Source organism: Cannabis sativa, chromosome 9 (genome assembly GCF_029168945.1).
Source record: "Cannabis sativa cultivar Pink pepper isolate KNU-18-1 chromosome 9, ASM2916894v1, whole genome shotgun sequence".
NCBI lineage: Eukaryota > Viridiplantae > Streptophyta > Magnoliopsida > Rosales > Cannabaceae > Cannabis > Cannabis sativa.
In genome coordinates this window covers 57,459,645-57,474,385 of record NC_083609.1, presented here as the reverse complement: position 1 = coordinate 57,474,385, position 14,741 = coordinate 57,459,645, and the positions used below count along the sequence as shown (strand labels likewise).

Genomic DNA, 14,741 nt, shown 5'->3' with positions numbered 1-14,741 from the left:
TTACTAGTTCCCAAAGATAAAACAAACTTAACAACATTGTGGATAATAATATTATTTGTCTTAGAATAATGAGAAAGAGTCATATTAAAGAGAGCCAATTTATAATGAATATCTCGAAGAATTAAGTCTAACAACGAGTCTAAAGAAATATTATTATTAATCTTATTAGCCATATTAAGACAATCAATCTAAAAATGAATATTTTTCAGACCAATTAAATGACATTGGACTCCCATATGAAAATATCTAATCATGTGTGGAATAGCCCAAGAATAAACAACCCCCATGAGTATCCCAAATAACCATACACATACCATTCATAGAAACTTTGGCCACATCTAACTAATGTCGCATCAATGTTGACCTTGAAGGAACCCACCCTAACAAAGAGGAAGAAGACACAGACTCATGCCTTGTAGTTCTCAAACAATCAATCTCTTTTAACTGCAATACAAGTTTTTAATAATCACTCAAAAAATTACAACTCTAACTGATCACCAACTCAGGAGACATCAAAGAATTATTATGCACTATTTTATTTAAACTATACCAAACTCTCCACATAATAACAAGTTAGGATCTCTAAGATTAAAATCACAAAATTTTTGGTATTGTAAAAGAGTAAAGTATTCCAACAAAACATGATAAGGGGTTTTCTCCTAAACATCGTATAAAGGACAAAGATCATCGATTAGTATAACATGCTTATTCAAATTCGAAGATATCCAATTATTTGAAATTTTCCAAGCAAACATTTAACTTTTGGTCGTGTTCTTAGGAAAAGTTATAACCCTATTACAACTCCAAACTGGTTTATTTTAGTTTTGTTTTAATAAAATTTTATTTAGCCAAAAAAGAAAAATTAAAAATGATAGAACACAACACAGAACACACAACCAATATGTAGAAGCAAGAGATTGAGTAATTAAGAGATTGAAAGATCTTGTGTCAGAAAACATCACGTGAAGTACACGTGTAATAATATTATTATGATTATGATTATGATCCATCTTTTCATTGAGAAAATAATTAATGGGAAGTAGTAGCTAGCTAGGTAGAAGAAGAGTACTGTTGTAAAAGCACCTTGTACTGTAGCAAATAAAACAATAAACAAAAAAAATCGATTACACAGATATGAGTGTGTACGACTACTTACTGTTAGTCGTGTGTACGTATATAATATATATATATAGGACAGTTTTCAGGCTACCACCAAAAAAGTACTTATTATAATTAACTTAGCTCAAAGTGTATAATGCACTTAGAAGTACATAGAACACTTTTATCACTTTGTTTCCCTTAAAATATATAGATACTTAATTTTTTTTTTTTTCAAATATACTATGTGAATTGCTACATTAATTTTCGTTAAAATAATAAAAAAAAAATACTTTGAAATATAAAAATAAAAAATCTCTATTATATTTACATATATTTTTATATAAAAAAATATTAAAATTTACAATAATTAATAAAATAATATATTTAGAGAAATAAATATATAATATTTTATAAATATAGGATATGAACGTTAATTTGAATATATGCGGCAAAACCACCTGAATTTTAAATTTTTTAACAGTTAACAACAAAAATCGAAAATAATTTCCGAAATATATATATTTTTTTGTTCTTCTTTCTTCTTCATTTTTTTTCTTTCTTAAACTTTCTGAAACCCTAATATCTCTCTCTCTCTCTCTCTCTTCTCACCACCCTAGACCCCGCCAGAGCTGAAGCACATATGCCCTCGCCGTCGAGCCATTCTCTCTCTCTCTCTTCGTGGTGGTCATTGGAGGGGGGTCGGACTGAACGAAAAAAAAAACAGAGGGGGTCGGAGAAAGATCGAAGGAGAGAGAAAGAAGAGGGAAGATCGGAGTTTGGATTTTTTGGGATCGTGGGGTTCAGTTCTGTGGCCCATCTGACATGGAGTGGTCAGAGAAGGCTGGCGTTGTGCACCGTGAGAGAGTGTGTGTGAGAGGGGAGTCGGAGAAGGTTGAGTCGTGGGGGTAGGCGACTGGGTGCTAGGGTTTTTTCAGTTAAGAAGAAGAAGAAAAGAAAAAGGAAAAGTGTTCAAAAATGGAATGAGAGTTTATGTAGTTTTACCCCCAAAAAATCGATTTTTGTGGTTAAGTGTTTAAAAATTTAAAATTCAAGTAGTTTAGCCGTCAATATCCTAAAAAGAAAATACTTTTAAAATTATTTTTTTCTGATTTTTTAATTTTTTAAATATTTATAATTATTTTTAAAAATTAATATTACTTGAGTCACTAAAAAATTTATCACGTGTACAAGTGTGTACAGGTAGAAAGTCCACTGTGGCACGTGATTATTGGACAGAGGAGTACAAAGAAAAATTTCGAAATGAGAGTTTGTAGTTTTACCCCTAAACTCAAAAACTTAATTTTTGTAGTTAAATGTTAAAAAATTTAAAATTCAAGTAGTTTACACTCATATTTCCTATTAAAATGGTAAAAAAAAGAAAGAGGAGAATTTGATGTAAAATAATATAGAGAGAAGAGAGTGGGGTGTGAAAGTGTAGATATAAATAGAAGTGGACAAAAGTAGGTAGGTAAGAATTTGTTTACCTGGCATTGAATGACGCAACAAAGTATAAAACTACAATTTGTAACAGTAAACGACACGAAAATTTAAGCTCATTATTACATTATTTGGTCTTAATTTCAGAATATACAAAAGCTGCTTTAATCGAACATCAACCCCATTGACACGTTCCTTTCACCCCTATTTTATAAAAATATATAATAATTGTATTTAATCAAAAATCAAATAAACTAAAATTAAATCTTAAAAAAGTTTAGATAAAATTAAGATGTTGAGTAATTAATATATATAATAGAAAAATGTTAGGGTGAATTCTCTAAAAAGAGTGTATCCATCAAATTTTAAAATTAAGATTCAAAGAGTTTAATGTAAACAATTCATTATGGATTATTTAGTCAAAGATAATGACTCATTTAATTAATGTAAACGACTTAATTATAGTTTATTTTTATTGATTTTGCTGAATAAGTAATATTTGTATGTAATGTATTATGTCTAATTTATCTATTAATAGAAATTTATTTACCTAAGAATTACCTTTTTAAAATAAATTGATAATAATGTCATAATGTGTATGCATTGTTAATATTAAAATTATTGCTATGTGGCACTAATTAAAGTGTTTAACTTTTATATAAGGTGACACCTTATAATTAGTTAATAATTTATTATAATTTTTATTAAAGTGAAAAATTAAGATTTGATATTAATGTATATATATAGTTACTTGGATTTCTATTATATATAGATGTAATAATTATAAATCACCTTTAATCGTAATTCATGCTGCATGCATGGGCCTACGTACGTACGAATAATTAATACAGTCAATCTTTGTTTTTTATTATTATTCTTTATTTTCATTTTGAATTTCTCTCTCTCACTCTTTTAAATAATAATTAATAATTAATATATAAGTATTGGCAAAAGAAAAGGTATGTGCAGATAAGAGTATAGTACGTACTTGTTGGCTATTCTCTCATCTCATGCACACACTACACAATCTCATTCTCACTCATTTTGGCAAAATACAAGATAAGAGAGAGAGAAATTAATGGGAGAAAACAGTGGTGAGAATAGTAGTAGTAATAGTAAATTAGCTAGGGCTTTTGATGAATTAGGAGTTGATCATGAAGTTGAAAATGATGTTTTTGGTGATGATGATGATGAAAAGAATAATATTCTGATGAAGAAGATGATTTCGGAGCATCCTTTGTTTGAGCTCTTGATTCACACTCACTTCAACTGTTTAAAGGTTCTTTTTTATCATTATTATTATTTTAACATATAAATTCTATATATATAAATGTTGGTCTATAAATAGAAAGTACCCAAAAAAAAATAAAGCAAAATTATATATGTGATTTCATATATGTAGTTAAATATTTCTTTGTATATTTAGTGTGTGTGTATATGCACGACACAAATTAATTTGACTTATTAATAGCTATTGTCATTATATATATATATATAAATTGGATCAATATAGTAGCTTATATTTATTTATTATTTTTTGTTTATTTAAAAAAGAGAATTGGGATGGAGACAGTGATGACTACAAAATGAATATTATCTATTCAGTACTACTTGTCATACAGATTTATATATATATATATATAGATGTAATTGCTTTATTGATATATGTATATATATTTGGAGTTTTTATAATGAGGAGTAAATTTTGCTCTGGTACAAAGCGGATCTATTTTGGTGTCATGTGAAGAAATTATAATTTTTTTTATATATATAACAATGTGTATTTTGTAGTAATTAATTAGTTAGAACATTTTAGGTTTTTCTTTTAAAAAAAAATCGAATAATTTATAATGTTCGAAAATAAACTTGCGATTTGTTTTATAAGTATATGAAACAGACTTTAAAGCAATTTTGTTTCATATTTTAAGTATAACTATAATTAATTATCTAGAATATTGCTTAAAATTTATGAATTTTTTTAGATAAATTACAATATAGAAGAAATTAAGTGGATGGAAATTTGCAGTAGGGTATATATATGATAAATGTTTGAATTGTTCGATCTTCATAATTATCAATTAATGAGTAATTTGCGACATTAATACTTAAGTTTAATTTTCGGTTGTAAATATATAGATAAGTTTAATTTTTTGCGATAATAATTCTTATAATTTGCGACATTAAAACTTAAGTTTAATTCCCGGTTGTTGTATATCATGTACACATATGTAGTTTGATTGATATTATATGTAGTGTTTTTTTTTCATATACATACATAAATATATATGTGTTTTTATCTCATATAGTTTCACACCATTAATTTAGCATGAAATAGATTTGATTAATAGATAAATCTATAGCACCACAATTAATTAGGTGGTGCCTACAACATTTAACCACTTTCAATAATTTTTATTAAAATAAAATAAGTGAGATTTAATATTAAATTACACTATTCTAATATTATTAATATTATTTGTCTTTAATTCTTTAATTATTTCATGATTTCATATAATAATGATAATAAATAAAACAAACAGAAGGACATAATTATAAATAAAAAAAATGTATATATGAGGTAATTGGTTTGTGAAGAGAGTAATAATTAATTAATGTTAATTAGGGAATTATTAAAATGCAAAGTATTAATTATTATGAGATATTAAGGTGTCTAACACAATTATAAAGTGATATTCTATAATTAGTTAATAATTTTCATAATTTTTATTAAAATAAAATAAGTAAGATCTGATATTAAATTATATTACATCTTACAAATATATTAAATACCATAAATACTCTTGAATAAAATACATGAAGTACTCTTATCATTAATTGTCCTATTAATCTCTTACATCTTATTATATATACCTTATCATATTCTATTTTCTCAATCATGCATATTTTCATTGCTACATTCTGAATATATTGATTATATATGTCAGGTGGGATTGAGTGAAATTGATGGAGAAGCTGCTGTGAAGGCTAATATTAATACAAGTTACAATAACAGCTGCCAATCCACCACTAATTCTCCAGACCTTGATAAGTTTATGGTACCTACCTATTACAATTAGTAATATTTATTATGATTTTTGATGTCATATCATGTTGGTGTAACTTATTATGTCTCATATATAATTTAAAAAAATAAATGTAAAAAAATATTACTAACTAATCGTAAGATGTCATTTATAAAAAATTTTAGGTACTACTAGTATCTAATAACAATACTCATATATATATATATATGTATAGTATAAATGTATATAATTTGTATTGTATACTTTAAATTGCCTTCATTCCCTTTAAGGTTTATTTTTCACCATTCTCAACCCTAATGATATATATACAAAAATTATCATCTCGTTAATAATATAATATTTTAATAATATATAAACTTGCATTGAGAATATAACATTATAGTTTATTATTAGTATCAATTGATTTTAAATTGGAACCTCAATTTACTAAAAAACCTTTTATTTCAATTTTTAAAATAATATCAGTAGAGCAATTAAAGTTTCAGCTGTCTTCGTCTTTGATTCTATTTGGGATTTTAGACCAATGTATATATTATATATATTGAGGTTCTTGATTTATTTTAATAAAATCTACAAATTTTTAATTTGTACATCCACAATTTTTTTAATTTGACCCTGCATGTATATTCTTTCATATATTACGTTTGACAGTTAATCTCATAAAGAAGATGTATTAGAAATAATCCTAAACAAACATTATATAGAGAGTATTAATTAATTTAAGTTCAACTTTCTAATACTACTCTCTCCTGGCCTATATAATATATATCTACTACTAAATAATCCAGCTAATTATAAGTTCTGCATTTTTTTAAAGGAATTCCTCATTTCTTTATAGTTAATATATATAATTAAATTAATCTTGCTAGATTTATACGTTTATAATTCTTTATAACTAATGTTGAGTTAGCATTTCAAATCAATTAACTACTTAATTATTTTTATTTATAATTAATTTTACTATTAATTAGACTATGTACCTAATATGATTAGTAACAAAAATTTGATTTGTATTTTATATTATATATATAACACTATATTTACTTGATATTTATATTCCTAATAGTATACAATATTTAAGTTAAAACCAGTACATGCTCACAAATAATAGAAAGTCTTATAACTAATTTTTGCAACATAAAAAAAGTTTTGTAACTAAAATTATATGGTCATCATCACTTTTATGATCATTAAAAACTTATCATTGTATATATGATTTCCCCTTTTCTTTTATTATGACTTTGCATTATTTAAATATACATAATATATATTAAGTTTTGAATAATATATATGTATAATTATAGGAAGCATATTGTATGGCGTTGAGGAAGCTTAAAGAGGCTATGGAAGAACCTGTAAAGGACGCAACATCATTCATCTCTACCATCTATTCTCAACTTAGTGATCTTTCTCTCCAAGAAAATCACAAAGAAACTAATATCATTTTCACTACCCACAAACATAATAATAAATGACATATATAAAATATATGTTATAGTCATATATCTATATATATTATGTTATAGCTATATATAATATGCATATTAATATATTTGTGCAAAGTCTACATGTAATGTATTATTGCATGCATGCATGTACGTACGTTTGTTTCTCATCGATTAATCATAGAGATGATAATTAATTAGTTTCATTCGTAATTAACAATGCTATATCTTGGTGTGCTTTATGGATGTAAAATAGTGTATTTTTGCAAGTTAATTATAGTATTAATTTACACAATTACTTTTTGAAATTGAACTCAAAAAAGAAAAATGAGAATTACCAAATGTAGCTAGAAGAAGCTCTCTAAAAGCTACAAATTAACAACCATTTGTTGTAGTACTGTAATACGCGATAAGGCTCCATACAGTGGCATGTCACATCGAGTGGTTTGTGAAACATCCTAATTAGCATAGGCGTGTTAACGTGATTTTTAAACGTATTGTGCAGCTCATTGCTAATCAATGAGATTTATGGAAATCGTGATTAATTAAAATTTTACTTTTTAATTAAAACTTATATATTACATACAAAATATTTCGGGATCCCGATTACAAAACACTTTACAAAAGTTTACTAGTTCTTTACAAAATATTTGTCGCCCAGCGACTAACTACAAAAGTGTTGTTGTCCCAAGGATCGTACGCTCCAGGCCTAATCGCCCCGACATGTACAATCTTCATTGGCTCGTCCTCACGGTTCCTCAGCTTTGGCCTTGCCCTTACCTACACATAAACATAGCACTGTGAGTCGACAGACTCAGTAAGAAAAGCATAATATAATAAAACATACTAAATCCCGGGTTATAACCAAGCGCCCATATACCTGACCATAACCCTAACTGAATCAGGGACGTCCATGACAAAGTATGATTAACAGCGAATCCAGCCTATACTCGGTACTCTAGTCGTACCGATGTGGTAGCAGTTAATCCATACTATCTGATAGCCTAGCATATATCTGTTGGCATCTCGGTGCAACTCTATGTACACCTCAATGTTGCCCTGATATGCTAATCTGACGGCTATATAAAATTTGCCTAACATATATCTAATATGTTAATCTGATGGCAATTGACATGTACGCTAAACATGTATAAGCATATGCATGACATTATACTAATCTTACTTCGATTCCGAATTCAGGTGTGTCGGTCAACCTGAGTGGAACAAACTGCTCGGCGAATTACAGGCTCCTAAATCATAATAATCACGAAACCGATAAGTGACACGCTAAATCACTTCCCAGGGACTTAAACTCGAAACTAGAATATTCCCTATCGATAAATAACATGGAAATACCTCAAATAACACAAAAATGGGAAGAACTAGGGTTCCTAAAGTTTCCCCAACCGGTAGACCGGTTCTACAACTGGAATTCCAGTTCTGGAAAAATTCCTGGAAGCCCCAACCGGTCGACCGGTTCCTAATGGCCTCCCTGAACCGGAATTCCGGTTCAGTGCAGGAATTTTTCAAAATTCCATTTCTCAACCAATTCAACCCCAAACTTCATGCAACCTTCTATGTAACACCCTAACTAACTTAGGCGTATTACGTGATTTTTAAACGTACTGTGCAGCTCGTTGCTATTCAACGAGGTTTATGGAAAAACGTGATTAATTAAAATTTTGCTTTTTAATTAAACTTATAAACCATATTACAAAAGATTCGGGATCCCGATTTATAAAATCATTTACAAAAGTTTTAACTGTTTAATTATTACATAAAATTAAAAGTCGTCGAACGACCAGTTACGAAAATTCAGCCTTGCTGTCCCGAGGATCGTACGCTCCAGGCCTAACCGCCCCGACATGTACAATCTCATAAGCTCGCTCACGGTCCATCAGCTATAGCCTTGCCTTTACCTACACATGAACATAAACTGTGAGTCGACAGACTCAGTAAGAAAAGCATAATAATATCATACATAATACTAACTGCCGTGTCCAACACGATACTGAGTCCCGCTACTGCCATGTCCAACATGGTACTGAGCCACTACTGCCATGTCCAACATGGTACTGAGTTTTGAACGTTCACAGGGACGGTACTATTGACAAGTATCCTCCTGATCGGTCGAACCGGTCATACTCCGGCTGCTGGTCATACTCCAGCCTGTACCGACGGGATAGGTCAATAGCACTGAACCACCAACCAAATGTCGACTGATCGGTCAAACCGTCATACTCCGCTTGGTCATACTCCACTCGTACCGATGTGACAGGGTTGGATGGTTCGAAGCCTATATACATAACTAACGTAATCTAGCAGGCTTCCTACATGCACGCTAAACATGTAATCTACATATGCATACTGTTATACTAATCTTACCTGGATTCCGATTTCAGGTGTGCCGGTCAACCTGACTGGAACTGAAGCTGAGTGGCGGATTACTGGCTCCTAAACCATAAAAATCACAATGCTATAAGTGACACGCTAAATCACTTCCCGGGGACTAAAACTAGGAACTAAAAGTTTCCTATCGATAAAAAGCATGGCAATACCCCTAAAAACATAAAAACGAGGAAAACTAGGGTTTCTGAAAATTCCCCAACCTAAGATCAGGTTGCCCGACCGGAATTCCGGTTCTGGGAATTACTGGACACCCATCCGGAATTCCGGTTGCACAACCGGAATTCCGGTTCCTCGCAGGAATTTTTCAAAAATTCATAACTCGATCAATTCTAACCCAAATCATGCAAGATCTTCCAGACCTGTTCTATATGCCCCAAATAACCATTCAAAGGCAACAAAATCACCCAGAACTCACAGAATCACAAAATGCCATTAAAGCTCAAGCTTTGAGTTCTAAACTCAAACTTGAGCAATTCCCACAAACATGCAATAAAACCAGGTTAATTCTACTTAATTAAGCATGAATAAGCTTCTGCAAGCAATAGAAAACAATCACCATAACCACAGCAACCAATTTTCTCATTTTCTTCAAAATCACATTTTTAAGCTTAAAATTTCCAAACCTTGAACAACACAACTAGCATGCATTAGAACCTATATAATCCATCCATTTAAAACCTAATTAAGCTACTGAAAACAACAATTAAACACAGCAACATAGAGCTTCACAAACTAACATGCAACCTACCATTTTCACTTCAAAAACATCAAGAACAAAGAGAAGAGTTGAGAACCACTTACTAGAACTAAGGATCACAAAAATCAACACAAAAAGGACTTGAATCACCAAGGAAAACTCCTCCTCCTTGCTGCTCAAAGAGGCCGAAAAGAGAGAGGCTTGAGAGAGTTTCTTTTTCAAGTTTTTTCTAATTCTACACTTAGCATTTTTTTGTAAAAATTGGAGAATAAAAGTAAAGGCATTTATCTCATTTACTTCAGCCAATAACATAAACAAATAACACTTATTTTTCAAATAAACAAGCCACTAAAAGACAAAAAGTCATTGGGGCAAAAAGACCATTTTGCCCCTCCATTCTAAAATCACATAAAATCACTAAAGGGGTAATTTTGGGAAATTCTAAATTCCCGGCCATTCCCGACATTCCCAATGTCTAAAACCCGTCCCCAAATTACTAACGTACTAAGTTGTGATTTCTACTGAGCCAAACGCCGAGTTCCAAATACCGGACACCGGAAATGCAAAATATGCAAGCTACTGAATAACATAAATAACAGTATCATAAATTATTTAAATAGCTATAAATAATTCATAATTAATCACAATTAACTGATAATTTCCAAATTAACTAAGCGGGTTTTACATTCTATACCTGCTAATTAGACCCCAATGAACATAAACCAAGTGATAAAACCAAGCTTCACTCACAGAAACGAATTTCACCATTAATGAGCCAAGCTTGAATTCAAAACTCCAAAGCTTGCTCAAACCACTAACAGCCACTAATTAAAGCATAAAAGAACATAAAAATTCATATCTAAACCTCAGAGCACAACAACAAATCACCACAGCAGCTACAGCAATCCAATTCACATTTCACTCATAAAAACTAAAGTTTTGAGTTTAAAATTCCAACTTGGTTAAAACCAACTAGCATGCATCAAAACCTATTCCAATCCACTCAATTAAACCTTTATAAGCTATAGAAAACAACAACAACAACTAACAATAACAACAACACCAAACATGCAAAATTCTCATTTCTTAAACTTCAAAAAAGAAAAACAAAGAACAAGTTTAAAGAACTATACCTTAGCTTGAGATCACAAGAACCTTACTAAGATCAGCTAGAAAACTACAAAAAATCCCCAAACCCTAGCTGCTCTAGGCCGAAAGAGAGAAAGAGAGAGTTTGAGAGTGAAAAATGGTTTTTCGCTTCTTTCTTTGATTTTCAACAAAATAAATGAAAAATAGGTTTTCCACACTTAATATTCAGCATATTATAATTAGAAAAATCAGATTTATAAACTTTAATTAAAATCCACAAAAGACAAGGCACATATGGCAAAATGACCTTTTTGCCCTCACACCATAAAAATTATAAAAAAGGAACTAAGGGGTAATTTGGAAAATTCTAAATTCCCGACCAATCTCGATATTTCCAATGTCTAAATAAACCATCCCACTCTACTAAAAGACTAAATTGATTCTACTGAGCCATACACTGCGCTCCATGTTGTCGGGCACCGAAAATGCAAAATTATGAAATTTCACTATATGACATAAAAATGCATTCTGAATTCAAATAAATCAACATAAATAATTATTTAAATATTCATAAATAATTTTCATAACTAAATTCTAATTATCTACTAATTTTTAAATTTAAACTAAGCGGTCTTTACAATTTGGTGTACCAAAACTTCCCAACTTTGATGGTATGGCGCCATATCGCCTACACTACGAGAGTTTTAACCCACAAATTAAATGAGTGTATAATTACTAATTTGTTGTTATATTGTAACAAAAGGGGTCATCACACAATATAGGTAAACATTGTCTTATAAAATTGGATAATTAAATATTAATTATGAGTGTGATTAAAATTTATCAAAAACATTCTTTGGTAAAGTTGATCTCTTGCCTGTTCTAAGATATTTAAGTGACAAAAATTGAAGACTCAAGAAACATTATACATAAATGAAAATTATATAAGACTATCACTTTAGCTATGTTGATCTCATTCACTTTCATAGTTGATATAAGACTGAAAATATAAAAATTGTGCTATATTTTACATATAAGAAAATAATTTTGTAATGTATTTGTGCTATTAATTTATAGTTTTATGCTCCAATGAACAATTGCAAAACTTGATATAAAATTTGATATTTTTATTAAGGCTAGTTAAGATTTTTGTCCTCTAAAATTTGACATGTACAAAATCATGCACCTTAAGGCTGTTGAAAATTTTCTCTTGAACTATTAAAATTGTTAAATTTAAAGACTTCGATTCGATTTTAGTAAGAAAAGTCTAACATGAATGAAAATTCAAGAGACATGATTTGATACGTGTCAAAATTTGAGGGACATGATTTGATACATATCAAAGTGTGGGGAGTATGATTTAGGGCATAAACAATCATCGAATTGGTAAAGTTGAATGAAATTAGACAAATGTCCTTAAACTAACAATCTCAATAGTTAGGGAGAATTTTTAACGGTCATAAATATTCAGGGGGCATGATTTCGTACATGTTAACATTTAGGGGACAAAAATTCTAATAAATCTTTTATTAATATATATATAAATAATAATTTTATCATTAATTTTATTATGTAATTATTTACTGAGATTTTTAAAAAATTAAATATAATAAAATAAGAATTTAGAAAATAAATTAAATAGATAAAAAATGAGATGAAGAATTTTACGTAATTCGAATATTAATGATTTCTAATCCACAAATTAATTATATTGGGTTGAATAGCTCCACTATCGTGCCTCCCTTCTGAAGACCTCCTTTTTATAAGGAGGTTTTACACCATATAATGAAATTTTTATTTTTTTTACTTTTCTACTATAAGGCGGAATATTTTTCAAAAATATTATGTAAGTTTTATAATGTGTACTGTGTTAACTTTTTACGGTTATTTTTTAGTTGTTCCACTGTTGTTTTAATTGTTCTATTTTGTTGTTTTACAATTATTTTATAAAAAGACAGTATTTTTGTAAAAAATTCCATGTGACAGTAAAATAAAAACCACTTTTTTATAGGGATAAGTTGAAAAAGACCTCTTTCTTATATCTATTAATAAAAAAATACCCTCTTATTATTTTTTATTAAAATATACCCACTTTTTTTAACTGGATTGTCTAATATACCCGCACTCTCTACTTAAGTTTAGTATATAATTTACATAACTTAATGGGTCTAATGAAAACATCATCCATAAAAGTAGGTATATCTAAAAAAATATGAAAATAGAGGTAAAAATTAAAACAAATTAAGTAAAGTGGGTATACAATGTAATTTCTTATTTTTTATAATCAATATATGTATATATTTATATAGAGGAAATTACACTTAGTATGGGATTTTAAAAGCTCTTATGATAAATATGGCACATTTAAGTTTGGCCAATTTATATGGTATTTTTCTGTTTTTAGGTTTTGTTATGGTACTTGATATGTCATATATATGTAATTAGGCTTCTAAATCTCATATTTAATGTTTTTATTTGTTTAGGAAGTTTTATTTGTCATTGATGCCGGAAAAATCACCGGAGTTTGCTGTCGGTACCGGAAAAGTCGCTGGAGTAGCAGTCGGTGCCGGAAAAGTCGTCGGAGTTGCTGCCGGCGCTGGAAAATTCGTCGGAATCGGCATTGTCGCCGGAAAAATCACTGAAAAATCACCAAAAAACTGGTTTCTTAGTGATTTTTCCGTTGACAATGCTAATTCTGACGACTTTTCTGACGCTAGCAGCTACTCCGGTGACTTTTCCGGCACCGACAGTAAACTTCAGAATAGTCACCAGAATTGGCATAGTCACCGGAAAAATTACCAAGAAATTGGTTTCTGGTTTTTTGGTCATTTTTCGGTAATTTTTCTGACGACAATGGCAATTCTAACGAATTTTCTGGCTTGGGTAGCAACTCTGACGACTAATACACCGGCAGCTACTCCGGTGACTTTTTTAGTGCCGACAGTAAACTCTAGGAAATTTGTCAGAATTGGTATTGTCGCCGGAAAAATTATCGAAAAAATAACCAAAGATCTGGTTTTTTTTCTTCATCAAGAAACCAATTTCTTGATGAAGAAACCAGTTTCTTGGTAATTTTTTTTTGTATTTTTTTCTCTATTTGGTTGATTGATGAAACTGGTTTCAATTATTTTCAGTGTATATCATTTTTGTTTTGTTTTCATAATCTTTATTATTGTTGTGTAAAAAAATTAGTTCCTTGATGAAGAAACCACTTTCTTAGTGAAGAAACCAGTTTCTTGATGAAAAAATAACTTTCTTGGTGATTTTTCTAATGATTTTATTGGCGACAGTGCCAATTCTGACGACTTTTTTTACGCCGGCAATAACTCCGGTGATTTTTCCAACACTAAGAACTACTCCAGCAACTTTTTCGGCACCGACATCAAACTCGGGAATAGTTGTCGGACTTGGCATTGTCACCGGTAAAATTACCGAAAAAATCACCAAAAAACCGGTTTCTTCATCAAGAAACCATTTTCTTAGTGATTTTTCCAGCGACAATGCTAATTCTGACGAATT

The 14,741-nt window shown here is 29.7% G+C and overlaps 1 protein-coding gene across 1 annotated transcript; it reads left to right on the top strand.

Annotated features, from left to right (window-relative positions):
• Positions 1–3,466: 3,466 nt before the first annotated feature.
• LOC115723951 (homeobox protein knotted-1-like 1) lies at positions 3,467–7,197 on the top strand. The gene is made up of 3 exons (XM_030653410.2): positions 3,467–3,817; positions 5,484–5,594; positions 6,887–7,197. The coding sequence occupies exons 1-3, from the start codon at positions 3,617–3,619 to the stop codon at positions 7,055–7,057; spliced, it is 483 nt and encodes a 160-aa protein (XP_030509270.2). The 5' UTR covers positions 3,467–3,616; the 3' UTR covers positions 7,058–7,197.
• The last annotated feature ends 7,544 nt before the right edge of the window (positions 7,198–14,741 follow it).

Coding starts and splice junctions, on each gene's coding strand:
- LOC115723951 (XM_030653410.2), top strand. CDS start 3,617: ATGGGAGAAAACAGTGGTGAGAATAGTAGTAGTAATAGTAAATTAGCT. Junction 3,818..5,483: donor CTCACTTCAACTGTTTAAAG/GTTCTTTTTTAT, acceptor TATATATGTCAG/GTGGGATTGAGTGAAATTGA. Junction 5,595..6,886: donor CAGACCTTGATAAGTTTATG/GTACCTACCTAT, acceptor GTATAATTATAG/GAAGCATATTGTATGGCGTT.